This window comes from Sphaeramia orbicularis, chromosome 14 (genome assembly GCF_902148855.1).
Source record: "Sphaeramia orbicularis chromosome 14, fSphaOr1.1, whole genome shotgun sequence".
In the NCBI taxonomy this organism is placed as follows: Eukaryota; Metazoa; Chordata; class Actinopteri; order Kurtiformes; family Apogonidae; genus Sphaeramia; species Sphaeramia orbicularis.
Genome location: NC_043970.1, coordinates 39459309 through 39482393, shown reverse-complemented (window position 1 = coordinate 39482393; position 23085 = coordinate 39459309). Strand labels below are relative to the sequence as shown.

Here is a 23085-nt window from a genome sequence, read left to right as displayed (position 1 = left end):
AGTAAACACAGAAAAAATACAAGTAAAAGAGCAAAATGAGAACTATTACAACAACCTTTGCACTTTCCTGAAGGCCGTTTTCTTTATAAAAAAAAACTGCACATTGTTAGAAAAGATTGCACAATCAAAGAACAGATCTGTGTCGTAGTGTGTATGGGTGTGAACGTGTGATTCTTTTCCATCTATTATCGGATCATTTGACGCAAATCTAATGAATAACAATGTACCAAAAGGTTATTATAGAATATTTGCTCAGCGAGGCTAAAAGGCTATCAAACACCACAGCGTTAATGTTGGGTGAGAAGCACATCGGCAAACACATTAAAGTTAATATAATAAATTGTAGAATGTCACGTTGAAGGTCAGCGTATTATGTATTTACCGAAGATGATCAGGGTGCCTCTTTATCATCTTATGTATGGATGGTGTTTTAACGTACAAGCCCTCACCTGGATTTAACAAACCGATCGTTCCATTGGATAATTATTGGAGTGAATAATATGTTTTGGTTCTTTTAACTCTAACTGACCGTCAGTTTATACAGAGCGTAAACACTGGGCTGTGCTTCAATAGGAAAAGGTCATGTGATCTAATGAGTCCACACTGACCCTGACACTCAGAGGCGGATGGAGTGATTACCAGGCTGCTTGGTCTTTATCCTAACAAAAATTCCAGACTTTTTCCAAGACTGCTATTGTTTTCCCCAAGACCTTGAATTTATGTATTTTTATACTTGTGTTCCTATTTTTTTTGTTGAGATTGTACCTGTTGTGTGTTGTAGAAAAGTTCATTTTAATACATGTGCGAATGAATGAATGCATAATTTGCAATAAATTATATTTTACTGACAGAAATGTTTTCAAAACAAAAATATGAAAATTACAAAAGTGCATGGATATCACACAAACACATAAAAAGCTTTGACTCTATTACTACCTTCAAATCCCAGTTTAAGACTTGTTTATTCAGACAGGCGTACTCAATTCCATAATTTCATTTTTATCTACTGCCATTTTATGTACCTACGTGTTTTATAGATGTATGTGTGTAATTTTAATTGTGTTTTATTTGTTTTTGACAACTTTGTATGGTGACCTCGAGTGTCCTGAAAGGTGCCTATGAATAAAATATTATTATTATTATTATTATTATTATTATTATTATTATTATTATTATTATTATTATTATTATTATTAAACAAGTTTCACTAGAATCATTCCAGTACTGACCAGTTATTAAAGTCACATCTAGTTTTTTATATGTTTTGTAAATGTTATAAGTTATACAGGGGTTGGACAAAATAATGGAAACACCTTCTATGATGCCACAATGTTAGTTGTTTCCATTATTTTGTCCAACCCCTGTACTTCCTCCCAATCCTTTTCAAATATGCAAATGAAGTCCTATGAAGTTTTCAGGTAAATATACATATATGTGTACATACATATACAGTATGCAGGATGCGATTTGTTGGGGGGTGGGGCGATCACCCCCCCTCTAGTTTTTACATCCTTGCTTCTGCTCAATGAATTTCATCCTTGTGTGTGGGGGGTGGGGGGTGGGGTGGGGGTGGCAACCAACCAATGTAAATAACGGGCAGGTTGTGACAGTTTTCTTCCACCTATATCCCACATTAATGGCACTAACGTTCACCTGAACTGAACTTTTGTGAACGTCCCATTGCACTGGGACACCATAAAGGTGGGGTGGGGGGGGGCAAAGTCATGGGGCCCAGCATTTGTGGGGGACCCATAGAGGAGTGGAGGGGGTCCGTGTAAGATCCGCTGTATAATAGAGGAATAGAAGCCAGGAGTTGGACATTGAAAGTATGAAAATTTTCACTTTCATTTCATGGCAGCATTAGTTATGGACCGAACCCCCATGTATATAACTGAGATATATATCACAGTAGAGATTGAAATCCAGTAGGATTCGTAATCCTACTAGGATTTCAGTTTGTCCTAGGACAAACTAAAATTCCTATCTGTCCTAGGGTTAGGGGTTAGGGTTAGGGTTAGGGGGGGTTGGGGGGGGGTTAGGGGGTTAGGGTTAATCTTCAGATCCTAATTTCTTGTAGGATTTCAGTTTGTCCTAGGACAAACTAAAATTCCTATCTGTCCTAGTAGGATTACAAATCCTACTGGATTTCAATCTCTACTGTGACACACACACACACATATATATATATATATATATATATATATACATATGTATGTATGTGTGTGTGTGTGTGTGTGTGATGTTTCTTGTTTTCTTGCAATCCATTTCATTTCTAAGGGTTAAAGTAGGATTACTTTGTTTTGCTGCACATTCATAATAAACTCTAATATGTTTTCCTCGTGTATTTCTTCTCTAACAAGATTATGTTCCTTTGAAGATTCTCTAAAATTCAACTATGAGAGATACTTTTTTCCATACTTTATTAAGACTTTCACACAAAATTCCAGACTTTTCAAGGTCTGGAACACAGCCTTTCAAAATTCCAGACTTTTTAAAGGGGTCAAATTTAGCTAAACCCACTTTTATTAGTCTTTGGTTCATTTATTTGTGTATTTGGACCCTAATAGTTCATAAAGTTTGAATTTGAACCCTCCAGGTGCTGCAAAACTATCTTTATATTCATTTAGGCCAAAATCCAGTGGATTTCTACAACATGTTTTAATTCCTTCTAGTCTGTTACATCTGTAACTAGTTATGTCACGATATTTGCACATATAAGGTCAAGACTACCGACAAACGTTTCTCCAAGTACGACATAATTGTTTGTCAGCAGCAGCAGTTGGAGTAAAAACTGAAAATATCTCACAACTTTGAGCCAATTACCTAAAATGTTCAGTTGTTGGTTGAACCGGACAGAACAGCACAGTCAACAACCTGGAGGGGGTGGGGCATGAAATGGCTCATTTGCATTTAAAGAGCCAGCGCTCAAAACGACCTTTCTGGTGTCATTAGTCAGAAATAGGGTTGAAGATGGACCTGTGGAGTTGAATTAATGAAGAATTCAGACCCACGCAGAGCATTTACAGTTTATGTAGACCACAGGGAAATGTTTGAAAATGCATAATTCCATTTAAAAAAGCAAAATATCACTCCTTTAATACTTTCAAAACCTGTGCAAGCACCCTGGATTACCCATCATGCCTTGTGTCTACAGTGTAACCCTGAGGGGGCAGATCAGTCTAGGTTCAGCAATGTTATGTGTTTAGAAAATTATGGAAATAAATGTAATATTGGATAACTTTATTAAAATGATACCACAGTGATTACAGCAGATAATAATTTTTTGGGTCACATCACCTCTGTAGAAATATAAATAACCCATAAAGTTGCTACCTGACATCTTATATTATCCTGTTTAGTAGCATATTGTATTAATAAGTGAATAAAATATGACACTGATCCTGCTTTCATATAATACATATTTTTCCTTTTATCGATCCTATTTGTTTGCTGCAAAATAGGATAATGGGTTTTATGTTGTCAGAGGGAAATCTTCATTGTAGAGCATAATTAATATCTTTATTTTCACCGAGCCGGCATGCATTATTCATCAGAATCCATTCCCGAAAGATGGGGAATGTTTCGCACGTGAATGCCGCTGCCACTTTTTCTTCATCACGCCAAACTTTCACCTCAGTTGGCACAACGCGAATCGTTCCACCCCTACGCCTCGCGCTCAGTCATCGATGTTTCTTCAGGTTTAAACGGGCATGAAGCTCTTCACATGTGCAGCAGAATAAAACTGAGGTGGATGTGCGGAGTCTGTCCCAGAGGAATCAGCCCCTGAATCCCTGCTGCTTACCTCTCCCACTCACCTCCACAGCTCTTCTCTCTTACCCTACCCTTCAGCAGCACACCGAGGTGTAGTCGGTGTTTACATCTAAAAGCTTCCCACCAGGCAACTGATATAGATGCAGATATTGACACAGCAGCTGCAGCAAACTCAAAAAAAACAAAACAAAACAAAACAAAAAAAAACAAATGTTGGATTAGTAATGTTAAATGCTTTCAAAACAAGCCTTTAAATCACAGGTGTCAAACATGCGGCCCGGGGGCCAAATCTGGCCCGCAAAAGGATCCAATCTGGCCTGTGTAATGGATTTGTGAAATACAAAAATTACACTAAAGACATGAACAATCGAGGATGTTTAAATCATTTTAATTCAGATTCCACATACAGACCAATTAGCTCTCAAGTGGGTCAAAACCAGTAAAATACAATCATATTAAACCTATAAATAATAAAAACAGCAAATTTGTCTTTGTTTTAGTGTAAAAAAAGTAAAATTATATGAAAATGTTCATATTAAAAACTGTTATTTTACAAAAAATGTGAAAAACCTAAAATGTCTTAAGATAAGTGAATGCAGTTTTACTCATATTCTGCCTGTTATTAAACGCTTCATGCATTTGTAATTGTAATGTAAGTTGTAATGCAGATGTGTACATGATAAACTCATAATCTGAGGCATGATATTGTTAAAATTGGACTTGTTTTCTTAAGATATTTCCAGTTGTCCGTGTTATTCAGATTTTTGTAGACGTTAAAAAAAAAAAATCTTCAATTAAGCAAAAAAAATTTGAATTAAACAAAAAAAATCTTGAATTTAGCAAAAAAAAAAATCTTGAATTTAAGCAAAAAAATATTGAATCAAGCAAAAAAATATTGAATTAAGAAAAAAAAATCTTGAATTAAGCAAAAAAAAAAAAAATATATATATATAGAATTAAGCAAAAAAAAAATCTTGAATTAAGCAAAAAAAAATTACTGAATTAAGCAAAAAAATATATATATATTAAATTAAGCAAAAAAAAAAAAAATCTTGTATCAAGCAAAAAAAATCTAATAATAATTATATATTGCTAAAATTGGACTTGTTTTTCTTAAGATGCTTCCAGTTGTTTGTGTTATTCAGATTTTTGTAGATGTTAACATTATCATAATTTAACTTTACTTTTTTCCACTGTTATTATTTTACTAGTCAGGCCCACTTGAGATGCAATTGGGCTGAATGTGGCCCCTGAACTAAAATGAGTTTAACACCCCTGCTTTAAATTGTTATTTTACACTGTAAAAATAAAAAAAATGCTGTGAAAAAACAGGAATATTCCGGCAGTAGTGGTGCCAAAATAATACTGTTAAATAACGGGAAATAACCATCTCATAAAAATACGATAATTTTCCATAATTAAAATATAGTCTTTTGCCCGAACTTTACATGACATTTTGCATATTTTTTGACTTTTTTATGTTTAATAAAGAATATTTAAATGTATTAAAAACAGTCAAATTACCTATAAATATATATACAAATAATTTTCAATGAGACTAAGTTGTACAATCCACTGATAAAAACTGTATTTGGACAGTTTATCAGTGCTTATACATGATATAGATTCACAAAAATACATTTATTCAACATTTTTGTTGTGAAACCTCCTGTAATTACACAAGATATTTGTCAACTAACAAACAAGTCTTCTTAAGCTTACAGAACAAATACTTCTTTTACGGTTAATTGTCAGTAATTTTATCTCGTTTTATTATTTATTTTTTACAGTATTAAACTTTAAATTAACAGTTTAATCTCATAAATAGAAAATAAATATTTGTGAAATTACAGTACATTTGCAAATGTATTTTAACTGTATTTTACTGTGAAAAAAGAACAAATTTCTTTTAAAAAATAGAAATTTTCTGGTTATCCACAGTTACAGTTTTTTCACGTTATTTTACATTTGATGTGTAAACTCAAAGTCTATTTTTATCATTTCATTGATATTTTCCTGTATCTTAAAAATACAGGAAAAATCTGTAAAATAAACAGTGAAAATTCTGTTGAATTACAGATTTTTTTTTTTACAGTGTATTCTGTGTTTTGGCTTTTTAAACATTTCCTCGTATTTGCTTTGGTGTTTATCGCAGTAGTTTTGACCCAGTTTTTAGGAAGCTTTATGTATTTTGGGTCAACTTCTCGGCACAATTTGACTATATTAACTATATTATAAAAGCCAAGTGGCCTCTGTGTGCATATGTGTGTGTTTGTGTGTGTGTCTGGGGATTCACACAAAATCCGTAAAGAGCTGACTGCTGCAGTTTGGCATACTTATGTATTTTTGGTCAAGGAAGACAGTAGCGAAAACGGCAAGTTAATAGGACCAAAATTTTGGCAGATATTAGTAATTTTGGGAGATATTAGTAATTTTGGAATACAGTAGCCTTACAATCATGTTGCTATGGCTAGAATGCTTTGGCGGTGACTGCTGGACAAACGTGGTACAGCAGGCACGAATACACAACAGCATAAAAGCTACCACATCTAGAACCTGTGGATCCCCAATGGGTCAATGCGGTAGTTAACTGCACTGTTATCAATAACGTGTAATGTTTTTCTTTTTGTTTTTGGTTTTTTTTACAGTGCATCAGCAGATATTTTTATAGGCTTTTTTGCATCTGTATTCAGCAAGTATTACTTTTTTTTGCAATGTAAACAAACCCATGGGTGTATTATCATATCATCACGTATCACAAATTGAAAAAAATAATCAGTTCTAATTAGAATAGAATAGAATAGAATACAATACAATAGATCTGTATTGTCACTGTTACAGGAACAATGAAAGTCAATGTAGCAGCAAAAACACTTAGTGCAAGAAAAAAAAGATTTTAAAAGATATACAAAATATCAAACTAAACATAGCTTAAAAAAAAAAAATAATAGCAAAACAAAAAAACTGTATTAACCCTTTCATGCACGAATTATGACAACCTTAATCAAAATTTTTTCCTGAGTGTTTTTATTCCTCTTTAGGCTTGAAAAAAACAATGTGACTGAAAACTTTCTTCTGAAAAATAAATTTAAAAAAGAATAATAAAATAATATTTTTTTAAAATAAAAAAAAATACATTAAAAAAAAAAAAAAAAAACATTCTTATGAACCTATTTTTCATGAAGTTGCAAAAATGTCCACTCAACTGGACACCATGCGTTTAATTTTTGACGCACAGAAACATGTATTTACTGATAAATTGTGTGAAAACTATGGGTAACGCTTGTGATTCTGGGGGTTTATGCTCAGGAGAGATCTACATAATGGTATCAATTCATGTCAGAAAAGATATGTAGTGTCTTAAAACTTTGATAAACATATGTGTAAAAAAAAAACAAAAACAACAACAACAACAACAAAAAGAACAACAAAACCCATGAATATACAAGAAAACAGCTGTAGAATAGCTGTCCACTGTTGTGACCAGTATGCATGAAAGGGTTAAAATATCACACAAAATACTAAAAATGTAGGCATGCGCAAAAAGCTACAGAATAAAATATTAAATATACATATGCTACTAAAGTACTACTAAAACTACTGAAATATGCAATTCTAATTACATGTAATTATCAAATGCAAACTGATTTAATATGCATCTAATGTCCCCTCCACATGAATGCAGACATCTGATAAAAACACATATATTTTTCTCTTTGTTTGCGCCTCTACTCCACACATCTGGTCTCAGAAACGGAGCTTTTTTGAATATTTGTCTCAAATGCTGTAGAGATTGGAAAACAAATGGTCTCACATCCCATTATGCTCATGTCAGGACAACGCAAGTTTATTTTTGTGCAGCACATTTCATACAAATAGTCATTCAAAGCGCTTTACGAAAATAAAAGACGAGCTGTAATACAAGACAGAGCAGACAAGAATAAAGAGGAAAACTCAAACAGAACGCAGCAGATTTTCTATAAAGGCTGGATCTGTCTGCAAGAGATGGACTCAGTGTTCCTGTGAATAAAGGACATGGGAATAGAATAGAATAGAATAGAATAGAATAGAATAGAATAGAATAGAATAGAACAGAACAGAATAGAATAGAACATAGTAGGTAGAATAGAACAGAATAGAATAGAACAGAGTAGAATAGGATAGAATAGAACAAAATAGAATAGAACAGAATAGAACAGTAGAAAGAGTAGAATAGAACAGAATACAATAGAATAGAGTAGAATAGAGTCGAGTCGGGAGAACCTAGGGGAGGTTCGAGTAGAATAGAATAGAATAGAATAGAATAGAACAGAACAGACCAGAGTAGAATAGACCAGAGTAGAGAAGAATAGAACAGTAGAAAGAGTAGAATAGAATAGAACAGAATAGAATAGAACAAAGTAGAATAGAACAGAATACAATAGAACAGAATAGAATAGAATAGAATAGAACATAGTAGGTAGAATAGAACAAAATAGAATAGAATAGAATAGAATAGAACAGTAGAAAGAGTAGAATAGAACAGAATAGAATAGAACAGAGTAGAATAGGATAGAACAGAATAGAATAGAATAGAACAGTAGAAAGAATAGAATAGAACAGAGTAGAATAGGATAGAACAGAATAGAATAGAACAGAGTAGAATAGAATAGAACAGTAGAAAGAGTAGAATAGAACAGAATAGAATAGAACAGCGTAGAATAGAACAGCGTAGAATAGAACAGAATAGAATAGAACAGAGTAGAATAGAATAGAACAGCCTATTCTACTCTGTTCTATTCTATTCTGTTCTATTCTACTCTTTCTACTGTAGAACAGAATAGAACAGAGTAGAATAGAATAGAACAGTAGAAAGAGTAGAATAGAACAGAATAGAATAGAACAGAGTAGAACAGAGTAGAATAGAATAGAATAGAATAGAACAGTAGAAAGAGTAGAATAGAACAGAATAGAATAGAACAGAGTAGAATAGGATAGAACAGAATAGAATAGAACAGAGTAGAATAGAATAGAATAGAATAGAATAGAATAGTAGAAAGAGTAGAATAGAACAGAGTAGAATAGAATAGAATAGAATAGAATAGAATAGAATAGAGTAGAATAAAGTAGAATACAATAGAACAGAGTAGAATAGAGTCGAGTCGGGAGAACCTAGGGGAGGTTCGAGTAGAATAGAACAGAATAGAATAGACCAGAGTAGAATAGACCAGAGTAGAGTAGAATAGAACAGTAGAAAGAGTAGAACAGAATAGAATAGAACAAAGTAGAATAGAACAGAATAGAATAGAACAGAACAGAATAGAATAGAACATAGTAGGTAGAATAGAACAGAATAGAATAGAACAGAGTAGAATAGGATAGAATAGAACAAAATAGAATAGAACAGAATAGAACAGTAGAAAGAGTAGAATAGAACAGAATACAATAGAATAGAGTAGAATAGAGTCGAGTCGGGAGAACCTAGGGGAGGTTCGAGTAGAATAGAATAGAATAGAATAGAATAGAATAGAATAGACCAGAGTAGAATAGACCAGAGTAGAGTAGAATAGAACAGTAGAAAGAATAGAATAGAACAGAATAGAACAAAGTAGAATAGAACAGAATAGAATAGAACAGAACAGAATAGAATAGAACATAGTAGGTAGAATAGAACAGAATAGAATAGAACAGAGTAGAATAGGATAGAATAGAACAAAATAGAATAGAACAGAATAGAACAGTAGAAAGAGTAGAATAGAACAGAATACAATAGAATAGAGTAGAATAGAGTCGAGTCGGGAGAACCTAGGGGAGGTTCGAGTAGAATAGAATAGAATAGAATAGAATAGAATAGAACAGAACAGACCAGAGTAGAATAGACCAGAGTAGAGAAGAATAGAACAGTAGAAAGAGTAGAATAGAATAGAACAGAATAGAATAGAATAGAACATAGTAGGTAGAATAGAACAGAATAGAATAGAACAGAGTAGAATAGGATAGAATAGAACAAAATAGAATAGAATAGAATAGAACAGTAGAAAGAGTAGAATAGAACAGAATAGAATAGAACAGAGTAGAATAGGATAGAATAGAATAGAATAGAATAGAATAGAATAGAATAGAATAGAATAGAATAGAACATAGTAGGTAGAATAGAACAGAATAGAATAGAACAGAGTAGAATAGGATAGAATAGAACAAAATAGAATAGAATAGAATAGAACAGTAGAAAGAGTAGAATAGAACAGAATAGAATAGAACAGAGTAGAATAGGATAGAACAGAATAGAATAGAATAGAACAGTAGAAAGAATAGAATAGAACAGAGTAGAATAGGATAGAACAGAATAGAATAGAACAGAGTAGAATAGAATAGAACAGTAGAAAGAGTAGAATAGAACAGAATAGAATAGAACAGCGTAGAATAGAATAGAACAGAATAGAATAGAACAGAGTAGAATAGAATAGAACAGCCTATTCTACTCTGTTCTATTCTATTCTGTTCTATTCTACTCTTTCTACTGTAGAACAGAATAGAACAGAGTAGAATAGAATAGAACAGTAGAAAGAGTAGAATAGAACAGAATAGAATAGAACAGAGTAGAACAGAGTAGAATAGAATAGAATAGAATAGAATAGAATAGAATAGAATAGAATAGAATAGAACAGTAGAAGGAGTAGAATAGAACAGAATAGAATAGAACAGAGTAGAATAGGATAGAACAGAATAGAATAGAACAGAGTAGAATAGAATAGAATAGAATAGAATAGAATAGAATAGAATAGTAGAAAGAGTAGAATAGAACAGAATAGAATAGAACAGAGTAGAATAGAATAGAACAGAATAGAATAGAACAGAATAGAATAGAACAGAACAGAGTAGAATAGAATAGAATAGAATAGAATAGAATAGAATAGAATAGAATAGAATAGAATAGAATAGAACATAGTAGGTAGAACAGAACAGTAGAAAGAGTAGAATAGAGTAGAACAGAACAGAATGGAATAGAATAGAACAAAATAGAATAGAATAGAGTAGAACAGTAGAAAGAGTAGAATAGAATAGAATAGAATAGAATCGAATAGAATAGAATAGAATAGAACAGAGTGTGAATATTTTTTTCCATTCTGCTGTCATTTATTTTATGTAATAAGCAACGTATTCCATCTTTGAATTTTCCTGTATTTAAATAAGGTCTTAGGCCAAATAGAAACTTCAATGTCGGGCTTGATTGACAGGTTTGTATGACGGGTTGATTACTTTCTAACTGCCAGACTTTCAGTTTCATTTCATTTGAAAAAAAAAAACAAGAACACTTTTTTTCTTAACAAACAGCTCTACTGTAGTTGTTCTGAAGTCACAGTGCTTGATGAAATTCACCATTCAACCAAGTTAGTAAGTTATCAATTAGCTCACATCTAACCGCTCAGGCTCCCATAGTTCTGCCCTTTTTGTCCAAATATGGTCACTTCAAAAACCAAACTTGGTGACACAAACCAGTGCCATTCAGCAACAAATGGAAAAAATAATTGCTCCTTCATCCAATAATTAATTACAGTCTATGCGCATTTTGTCAAAAAAGCTAATTATGATGTTAAAACCACATAAAACGTGCAGCTTCAAAAGATATTCTTTGATTAAGTGCAGTCTGGGGAATACTCCGAGCCTGTCTCATATATGTGATTGAAAATGCAACTGGCACTGTGTCAATTTAGTGAAATAACATTAAAAAAAAACCTGTGAATTAATCTGATAAGTCACATACTAATTTAGATATTATAGTATATCCACAATGCTTTAAGCTCCATCTCCATGTATGTATCAGTGTGTGGATTTAGTTACTTAATACTTAAAGTATTAAAGGGTTAAAGACAGATTAGTGTAAACACAGACTTAAGCTGTTACCATTAGCGGAGTGATTCATACGTGTCAAATCAATGGTTTGTCATTTGAAGTAATAATAATAAAAAAATTATTATTATTATTATTATTATTATTATTATTATTATTGTTGTTGTTGTTGTTGTTGTTAATAATGATAATAATAATAATAATCCTTTTTAAAAGTAGAGAAAATTAGATATTCAAAACGGGGAAACTTGAACAAATTGTACAATAAATAATAAATGGCAACTGTTTATGGTTTTTTTTCTTTTGAGACAATGTAATTCCCTTCCTTTTTTTTTACCTTTTAATTTACTATTATTTATTTATTTGTTTTTATTAATTGTTATGTTTATGTGACCAGTTTAATTATTTTACACAGACTATGTTTTAATATTCTTTTCATTGTATTGTTTGTGGGGTTTCATTGTTATTTGTTAAAAATATGCAAATCTAAATCTAATGGTGTTTCCAAGCATAGTTCATATTTGTAATAAAGATAAATAAATAAATAAATAAATAAATAAATAAATAAAAAAAAAAATAATAATAATAATAAAGTTCATATATGTAGCACTTTTTTTGCAGAAAGATTTCACTAAGGGTTTTACAATTAACTCAGTAAAAGTAAAATACATTGGGAACAAAAACATAAAGCTACAGACACAGGCGTAAAAACACAAAAGTATATGGTGACCCCCCCCCAACTAAAAGCCTGTCTAAACAAGGTCTTCAGTTCCTTTTTAACCCTATAACGCCAAATGTATCATATTTGATACATGAGTTTTGAAGCCCTCTACATGATCAGTGTGATTTTTTTTTTCTTGACAAACCTGATGTATACAATTAGATACATGCAATACACAGATAATCCACCAGGGGGAGGAATTCATTTACCAGAGGCCTTTCCAGTGACAATACAAGATTGTCATTAATGAGGAAGGAGGAAGAACTTTGCCAATTTTGAAAATGAATTATCAATTTGTTAGACATGTTTGTGTTACATTATGTTTGTGTTTGTTCAAAAATAACAAAATTTGAGTATTGAGACCTGATGTATCAAATATGATACAAAATTGAAACTCATACATGGAAAGTGATGTTTAAAAAAAACATTTTTGGTTGTTCAGAAGGACCAATAAAGGCTCTAGTTTCATAGAAGTGGAATTTTCTGTCAGTGATTTAAGGGTTCAGGCTTTACAGGGTTAAAAGACTCAATCATCTTTAAAGTCTGACGTGCCAGTGTTAAAGTAAAGACATCCATGACGAAACTGATCCATTTATCTTCTTCCACAGTTCCACCTAAAATCATCAACCTGTCCAAAGACCTGGTGGTGAACGAGGGCTCCAACGTCACTCTGATGTGCCAGGCCAGCGGTAAACCAGAGCCCTCCATCAGCTGGAAACTCATCTCCTCCTCAGGTAACTGTTAACAGAATCCAGGGTTCTCGCTAGTGTCACTGAACGTCGGTGCCCCCCAGGGACAGTGTCAGGGGCCCCGACTGAGATTTGACCCGTGACGCTGTCTTTCAACCAGCGTAGCGGTGTTTTTTTGTGTGTATTCTGCCCCTGCTTGTGTGTATAGCGGCTAGCTCAGAAGATAGATAACAGGTTTCTCAAGAAAAGCTGAACACCGAAAACTTCTCACCAAAGCTTTTACTCCAGACTTCACTGTAAAACTGCAACATACATACAAAACATGTCTCAGTTTTGTTCTTTGTTACAGCACATTAACATAGCATTATACATTCAAATGAGAAAAGATCGCTAGCTTGATGCTACCATAAATGGGAAAATCCATAGACATGCTAACGATTAGCATCTTCAGATCAACTTAAGATTTACGTATTTTAATCTAACAACAAAAGTTTACATCATAGAGAGGTTTTACTATTCATTACCACAACAACTGAACATAAAATACTCACAGGCAAACGTTCTTTCTGTCCATACAAACAGAATGAGAGAAACGTGTCTGCTACTTCTTTCCCATGTCTGAACTGGCTACGGTAACACCGAAAGGACAAAACACATGCCAGTGACACTTATTCTGACCACCAGAAGGCCCCCTTTGCTTGCTTTTAACAGCAGAACATCACAGTGTGTGTGAGTGTGACCGTCCAGCGTAATGATAACGAGATTTGAATTTGAACAGATATATTCCTTTGTCTTGGCGCAAAGCGCTGCAGACAGGAAATGAGAACAACAGAAGCCACACCCCTTTGTGTGCCTTGGTATTGTCTGACACCCGCCCGCCAACATCACTTGCCTTACACTCATTGGCTGACAATGAGACTTCAATCAATTTATTTTATTTAAACAGACCGATCACCCATGGAAAATTATATCTAAAATTTAGCCTGTGCGTGCGTGTAGAGTGAGTGCCGCTCCGATTATCCCTAATTTTATGCAAGTGAATATTTTTCTACGATCATGTCTGCGTCGAAGCGCGGGAGCAACACCAAACACAAGGGTTTGCATCATTTTTTGGCTTCTTTTTTTGGCATTTTTTGGCACTTGCAGCTCACCTTAATATCTCTCTCTCTCTCTCTCTCTCTTTATATACACTGAACAAAAATATAAACACACCACTTTTGTTTTTGCTCCCATTTTTCATGAGCTGAACTCAAAGATCTAAAACTTTTTCTGTGTACACACAAGGTTTATTTCTCTCAAATATTGTTCACAAATCTGTCTAAATTTGTGTTAGTGAACAATTCTTCTTTGCTGAGATAATCCATCCACCTCACAGGTGTGGCATATCAAGATGCTGATTAGACAGCATGATTTTTGCACAGGTGTGCCTTAGGCTGGCCACAATAAAAGGCCACTCCAAAATGTGCAGTTTTATCACACAGCACAATACCACAGATGTCACAAGTTTTGAGGGAATATGCAATTGGCATGCTGACTTCAGGAATCTCCACCAGAGCTTTTGCCTGTGAACTGAATGTTCATTTCTCTACCATAAACCATCTCCAAAGCTGTTTCAGAGAATTCATGAAGAAGACTGTGCGAGGAAAATGGTGGTCACACCAAATACTGACTGGTTTTCTGACCCCCCTGGACCACCCAATACAGTAAAAGTGCACATTTTAGAGTGGCCTTTTATTGTGGCCAGCCTAAGTCACACCTGTGCAATAATCCTGCTGTCTAATCAGCATCTTGATCTGCCACACCTGTGAGGTGGATGGATTATCTCAGCAAAGGACAAAGGAGAAGTGCTCACTAACACAGATTTAGACAAATTTATGAACAATATTTGAGAGAAATAGGCCTTTTGTGTACATAGAAAAAGTTTTAGATCTTTGAGTTCAGCTCATGAAAAATGGGAGCAAAAACAAAAGTGGTGCGTTTATATTTTTGTTCAGTGTATATAAAGAGAGAGAGAGAGAGAGATATTAAGGTGAGCTGCAAGTGTACTGATCCAGCCCTTATATATATATATATATATATATATATATATATATATATATATATATATATATATACAGGGTGGGGAAGCAAAATTTACAATGAACATTTAGTTGTTTTTTCTCAGCAGGCACTTCGTCAATTGTTTTGAAACCAAACATATATTGATGTCATAATCATACCTAACACTATTATCCATACCTTTTCAGAAACTTTTGCCCATATGAGTAATCAGGAAAGCAAACGTCAAAGAGTGTGTGATTTGCTGAATGCACTCGTCACACCAAAGGAGATTTCAAAAATAGTTGGAGTGTCCATAAAGACTGTTTATAATGGAAAGAAGAGAATGACTATGAGCAAAACTATTACGAGAAAGTCTGGAAGTGGAGGAAGCAACAAAAAACGTACCAAAGCTTTTATTAAAGCTCTCAAATCCAAAATCCTAAAGGATCCAACCAAATCCATGAGAAAAATGGCAATTGAACTTGAGGTAGACAACAAGAGCGTTAGAAATGCAGTAAAATATGATTTGAAGATTTAAATTCTCATGACTTTAAATAAACTAATTGGTCATACACTGTCTTTCAATCCCTGCCTCAAAATATTGTAAATTTTGCTTCCCCACCCTCTCTCTCTCTCTCTCTCTCTCTCTCTCTCTCTCTCTCTCTCTCTCTCTCTATATATATATATATATATATATATATGTATATATATATATATACACATATATACTTTATTATAATACAAAAACAATAAATGCAACAATACAATAATAAAATGAAAATGTGGAGCACAGAATACAACTATTTAATGAATATTCACAAAAGACTTGAAAATGTGGAAAACCAGCTCCACATTAACTTTACATGAAAAACTATAAATGCATCCAGCTTTGTTTGTTTGCATATCACAGTTCCTTTTCTTTTTCTTTACCTCTGACTTCAGTAAAGAAATACTTACAAGTCCATGTCTTGTTAAAAACTCTGCATTCGGAATCAATCTTTCTTTTTTTTTTTTTTTTTGCCGTTAGCTGACATCTTCATGGGCTGAAACTGACCAACAAACCGATCAGTTCATAAGCCTCATGGAAGTACAGAAAGTATGTGTGGGAAAAAAAAAAAAAAGGTAAATTAGCAGATCCTTCAAAATAAAAGCAATGGCGTGGTATTGGTTACGTCTATTATGATGATATATATTTGCATCGACTTTTAATTTGCCAGTGACCTCATGTGGGCCAGTTAGGATCAGCTGTCGGGCCGCATGTGGCCCCTGGGCCTTACAATGCCCAGGTCTGACCTACACTGTGAAAAAATCCTAGTGAAAACCCTGGAATCACTCCCCTCCTGTTTTTTTTTCTTTTTTTTTTTTCCTCTCTCTCTGTCCTCGTCGCCTTCTTTCCCCTCTGCGTCTATCACACCATCTTTGACTTTGTGTGACCCCTGCTGGATTTCTCGCTTCAGTTATTACCCATCATTACCTGTTTCCAGATCGTCATTACAACCTAATTGTTTGCAGGGAAATAAACTGGCCCTGTTGTAATTGGACTAATTAATTAGGATAATTGGATGGATTTAAATGTTGTGGAGGCCCTTTTGAATGACAGGATTAATGCAGGGAACATTAACATAGTGTGACGCATTATGCATTAGACAAGCTTTGGACGTTATACAGGATGTCCAGATTTGGGTTCTAGCTGTATTGTACATGCTCAGTGGCATTTATTCCTTTTTTTTTTTGCTCTCGAGAGGAAAGTGAATTTTTCTATTTCTGGACTTCAATGTGTCCAGGCTTCACTTCATCAGGCAAGATGCATGCATTCATAATGAATTACATTTAAAAGCCAGAGCTTTTGTGCTTTCATCAGCGCTGTCCTTTGTGTCGATGCAGGGATGTGGGAATTGAAATGTTAATACGACACAAGAGTGGCTGACCTGTCTGTAAGGAGATAAGCAGGCGGAGGGGCCGCTGATTGGCGCCGCTTTTGCAAAAATGCTACATGTGTGCGCATACGTTATTGTCCGGGGTTGTGTTTATCACGCCGGAAAAGCTTTCGGCGGTGTTGGTGGACTTCTTTGTTTTCTGTCTTTTGTTTGAAGAAGAGGAGGCATCCGTCTGCAAACAACCACACTCCCCGGGTCAAGGAGTCGAAAGTCTGGGGACTTTGATATCTACACTGTAAAAAAACTCCTGTTGTTTTTATGGAAGAAAACTGGCAGCTGTGGTTTCCAGAACAATATTGTAAAAAACATCCAACTGTAAACATATTTACGGAGTAACATGTAGATTTAACATTTTAAACATGTAGATTGAACATTTTAAACATGTAGACTTAACATTTTTAATATGTAGATTAAACATTTTAAACCTAGATTTAACATTTTAAACATGTAGATTGAACATTTTAAACATGTAGACTTAACATTTTTAATTTGTAGATTAAACATTTTAAACCTAGACTGAACATTTTAAACATGTAGATTGAACATTTTAAACACGTAGATTTAACATTTTTAATATGTAGATTAAACATTTTAAACGTAGATTTAACATTTTAAACATGTAGATTGAACATTTTAAACACGTAGATTTAACATTTTAAACATGTAGATTGAACATTTTAAACATGTAGATTGAACATTTTACACATGTAGATTTAACATTTTAAACACGTAGATTTAACATTTTAAACATGTAGATTGAACATTTTAAACACGTAGATTTAACATTTTAAACACGTAGATTTAACATTTTAAACATGTAGATTGAACATTTTAAACACGTAGATTTAACATTTTAAACATGTAGATTTAACACTGAATTTAAATGGTAAATGAACTGCTCTTATTTAGCACATTTTCTCCACCCTCATGGCGTCCAAAGCTCTTTCCAAAACCACCAGGTCTGACTGGGAGCAGTTTAAGGTTCAGTGTCTTCCATGGACACTTGGGCATATGGAAAGTCTGAGCCAGGATTCAAACCATCAACCCTTTGGTTATTGGAAGAGCTGCTCTACCAACTCTACCAACCCATTAATTTACAAATTTAAAATGTTACATTGTTAAATGTTTACTTTTTTATAACTTTTTTATATACATATTAAAAAAAGCAAATACACCATTATTTCAACATTATAGTCTTGCAGTTTAAACGGCACCACATTGTATTTCAATGTACAGTTTTATTTTCTAAAAACAATCGAAATCCATCATTTCTACATCCAAATCTGCTTTTGTTCACATACTCTTCCTGTAAAAACTGCAGCTATATTTGATTTAATCGTTAACACAAAAATATTTTCCAGTAAACAACTTTGCTTTGTATTGTCACTTAGAGTTTTTTTATGTTGCAATTTTACAACTTTTTGGTGTCAATTCTACAGTCAGTTTTAGCTTACCAGCCGACAGTTTGTAAGCTATTGTCGTCTGGCGTCGTCACCTGTTGTCCATTACAGAATTTTCAATCTTCTTCTCCGAAACGACAATTTCGATTGACTTCAAACTTGGTATACAGCTTCTTTATGATGATGTCATCAAAAGTTAGTGAAATTATTTGGATCCGGATCTGATTCTGGATTTGGTGCCACTTTACAAAATTTCCCCATTATAACAGATAGGAAGTGGATCGATGCAATAACTCAGTAAATATAAATGATATCCAGTGTAAATTTCTACAGTCCAGCCCTGATGGGGAGATGACCAAAACATAATGTCCACATGCTGATCAGGATCTTCTTCTGGATCCGGGAACTGACGGAAAATTTTACATGGGCTCTTATGGGGAAAAAAATTCAATCATATTTTCCTCCCAAACTCCAGTTCTGATTGACTTCAAACTTGGTATACAGCTTCTGTATGATGATGTCAACACAAGGTATTGAAGTTATTTCGATCTGGATCTGATTCTGGATTTGGTGCGACTTTGAAAAATTTTCCCATTATAACAGATAGGAAGTGGATTGATCCAATAAATCAGTATCAATGATATCAAGTTGGAATTTGAATTTTTTACAGATCTGATTGGAATATGACCAAAACATGGGCTTTTTCTGTAATATAATAAATACACAGAACAGGGTGATAATAAATGGTATCTGGATACATTTCCCAAAGCTTTTAATTTGGCCGGTAAACTACAGGGCCATTGGTCCTATTTTTTACAGTGTACCAGGACTGAGGAGAGGGCTGTAGTGACTGCTGGACTATCTTTGTGTTGACTTGCTTTGTCATTGTGTGATTCCGGTCCCAGGAGTTCCTCTTGTCATCAGTGGAGTATTTATCAGCGCCAGAACCCCTCAGCTTCTGTATCTCAACAACACAAGACACAGCCAGACCTCCCATTCTGTTCCAACGCCACTCATAGCTATGTTCACGGCTTGATCCGCCAGAGGACCATCAATATTTATGTTGCTGAACTTGTCGTGCACCATAAATCCTTTGTGTTTAACAACATAATGACACTGGCCGCTCCGGTTTGAGTGACGTGCAATGTCTAAGACGCAATAAAACAGAATGTTTAAAGAAGAAGAGAAGCGTCGGGGCATATTGTTCTGCTCCGTCTCTGCTTTCTAGACTGCTACTATACGCCCGGCATACTAAGCAAAAGAGTGCAGCACATTTCTTCTGGTATATTACCTTTAGACAGGAGAGAGGAGCTTGGTGAAGTGAAGTGAGAAGATGTAACACAGAGTACAAATGCAGAAACATCTGACAGTGGAGTCATTGGAGCGCCTCTAGGTTTTTACTCTTATATGTTTACGCTATGTTTACTGGTCGACCAAGAAGCCGACTGTTAAAATGTACAACAACACACTGTTAACATGATATCTGCAGCTCCAACTAGAAGATAACAAACTATTTTATTGATTTGAGGCAGTAAAAATCAGTTCCACACATCAGATTTTTTTTTTTTTTATCTTGATTACTTGGTACGGATACAATGAGCATTCATAAAACTAAAAAAAAACAACTGTAATTTTCACTAAAAATATTGATCCACGCTTTCATCTGCAGCATTGATTAATTGATTGATTGATTTGAGGCAATAAAAATCAGTTCCAAACATCAGACTTCTTTTTTCAATCTTGATTACTTGGTATGGATACAATGAACACTCATTATTATAAAACTAAAAAAATCTGTAATTTTCACCAAAAAGGATGATCCATGCAGCACTGATTTTTTTTTAAAAATTTATTTATTTGAGACAATAAAAATCAGTTCCAAACATCAGACTTTTAAAATTTTGATTACTTAGTGTGGATACAATGAGCACTCGTTATTATAAAACTAAAAAAAATCTGTAATTTTCAGTAAAAATATTGATCCACGCTTCGATCTGCAGCACTGATTTATTTATTTATTTATTTATTTGAGGCAATAAAAATCAGTTCCAATCATCAGACTTTTAATCTTGATTACTTGGTATGGATACATTGAACACTCGTTATTATAAAACTAAAAAAAAGTGTAATTTTCACTAAAAATATTGATTCATGCTTCGATCTGCAGCACTAATTTATTTATTTATTGATTTATTTATTTGAGGCAATAAAAATCAGTTCCAAACACCAGACTTTTTTTATCTTAATAACTTCGTACAGATACAATGAACACTCATTATAAAACTAAAAAAATCTGTATTTTTCACTAAAAATATTGATCCATGCATCAATCTGCAGCACTGATTTTTTATTTCTTTAATTATTTGAGGCAGTAAAAATCAGTTCCAAACATCAGACTTTTTTAAAATTTTGATTACTTAGTATGGATACATTGAACACTTATTATAAAACTAAAAAAATCTGTAATTTTCACTAAAAATATTGATCCATGCACCACTGATTTTTTTTAAAAAATTTATTTATTTGAGGCAATAAAAATCAGTTCCAAACATCAGACTTTTTTAAAATTTTGATTACTTAGTATTGATACAATGAACACTCGGTATTATAAAATTTTAAAAATCTGTAATTTTCACTAAAAATATTGATCCATGCTTTGATCTGCAGCACTGATTTAGTTTTTTTTTTTTTTTTTTTAATTAATTTAAGGCAGTAAAAATCAGTTCCAAACAGACTTTTTAAAAATCTTGATAACTTGGTACGGATACGATGAACACTCGTTATTATAAAACTAAAAAAATCTGTAATTTTCACTAAAAATGTTGATCCATGCTTCGATCTGCAGCACTAATTTTTTTAAAAATTTATTTATTTGAGGCAATAAAAATCTGTTCCAAACATCAGACTTTTTTGTATCTTGAGTACTTAGTATGGATACAATGAACATTTGTTACAATAAAAGAAAAAAAAATCTGTAATTTTCACTAAAAATATTGATCCAGGCAGCACTGATTTTTTTTTTTTTTAATTTATTGATTTGAGGCAATAAAAATCAGTTCCAAACATCAGACTTTTTTTTTAACATTTTGATTACTTAGTATTGATACAATGAACACTCATTATTATAAAACTAAAAAAATCTTTAATTTTCACTAAAAATATTGATTCATGCTTTGATCTGCAGCACTGATTTATTTATTCATTTATTTGAGGCAGTAAAAATCAGTTCCAAACAGACTTCTTTTTAATCTTGATTACTTGGTACGGATACGATGAACACTCGTTATTATAAAACTAAAAAAGAAAGTGTAATTTTCACTAAAAATATTGATCCATGCTTCGATCTACAGCACTGATTGATTGATTGATTGATTGATTGACTTGAGGCAGTAAAAATCAGTTCCAAACACCAGACTTTTTTTGATCTTGATTACTTCTTACAGCTACAATGAACACTCATTATTATAAAACTAAAAAAAATCTGGAATTTTCAATAAAAATATTGATCCATGCTTCCATCTGCAGCACTGATTTTTTTTTTTTTTTTTTTAATTTTAGGTGAAAATTATTTATTTCTTTAGTTTCATAATAATGACTGTTCATTGTACCTTTACCAACTAATCAAGATTTTAAAAATCTGATATTTGGAGCTGATTTTTGTGTATCTTTGCAGTAAAAATGAAAATATAAGTATTCAGCGTACCAAAAATCCAACAGCAAACTTTGTTGCAATGCTCAGAGATCCCAGCAGCGTTTCTTATAAAGTTAATTGAACATTCTGCTAGTGAGAAAAATAAACAGACACTCCCTGAAGTTCTATGAAGTAAAAAATACACGAAACTACTAAAACATATACAGTACTGTGCAAGTCCACCTTTATCTGTGTTGTTTTTACAGGATCTAAATGTGCATATTTTCCTATGTTTATTTCACTAATTATGTAGATGTTCATAAAAGTTCAGTTTCAGGTTGAGGGATATTATATCAGAAACAGAGAAAACAGATGAAAAAGTGACTTTTTCAGCAAAATCTATCGTTAACTGAACATAAACTAAGTGCGTCCATCCACTGTCATTGATCCAACTCCATAGGTTTTACTGGCGAATCAATGTTGTAGAAGATGACGATGTTTCCACGGTAACTACGGAGCCTCTGAACGTCCAAATGGGTCATATCTGATGACTATGAAAAGACGACAAATTGCATTTTACTCCGATCATTTCAACAGGTTAATAAAATGAAGCATCAAAACCATCATTTGTACCAAAACTCGTCGTATTAATTTCCAGAGAATTTCCGTCCATGTTTAATTCATCTGCTGCAGACAGATTCCACTCTCCTCACATCCGGTCGGCCCTGAAGTCGTCCTGTCACACATGGTTAAAACATAAACCCGGTTCATTTTCTGTCTTCATTTATTACTTCGTCTAATTTCGCAACAATAGATGAGATGACGGTAAACAACACGGCAGACGCTCTGAGCTTCTGAGCCGTCCAATATCGGTTCGTTGGTTTTATTTTCTTACGGGGGCAAAACCCAATTCATCAGTGACTCCAAAACAACATCAGACTGTAGAAATATATTTTTTAGAAAATGGTAACGCCGGATCATAAATGGAGACGATTGGGGCTCAGTTTATTTGTTATATTGGTAGGTTAATTATCGTGATATAAAGTAGAAAAAAACAGGTGCAATT

General features: G+C 33.3%; 1 protein-coding gene across 4 annotated transcripts in view; it reads left to right on the top strand.

The window, feature by feature from the left end:
* ntm (neurotrimin) overlaps positions 1-23085 on the top strand; it is a 741734-nt gene that overhangs the window by 623976 nt on the left and 94673 nt on the right. For all 4 annotated transcript variants that reach the window (XR_003937315.1, XM_030154417.1, XM_030154416.1 and 1 more), the window contains exon 3: positions 12931-13056. Coding sequence is in view for 3 of the 4 variants with exons in the window: in XM_030154417.1 (XP_030010277.1) it covers positions 12931-13056 (126 nt within the window). In the remaining variant the exon portion in view is untranslated. The remainder of the gene's footprint in view (positions 1-12930; positions 13057-23085) is intronic.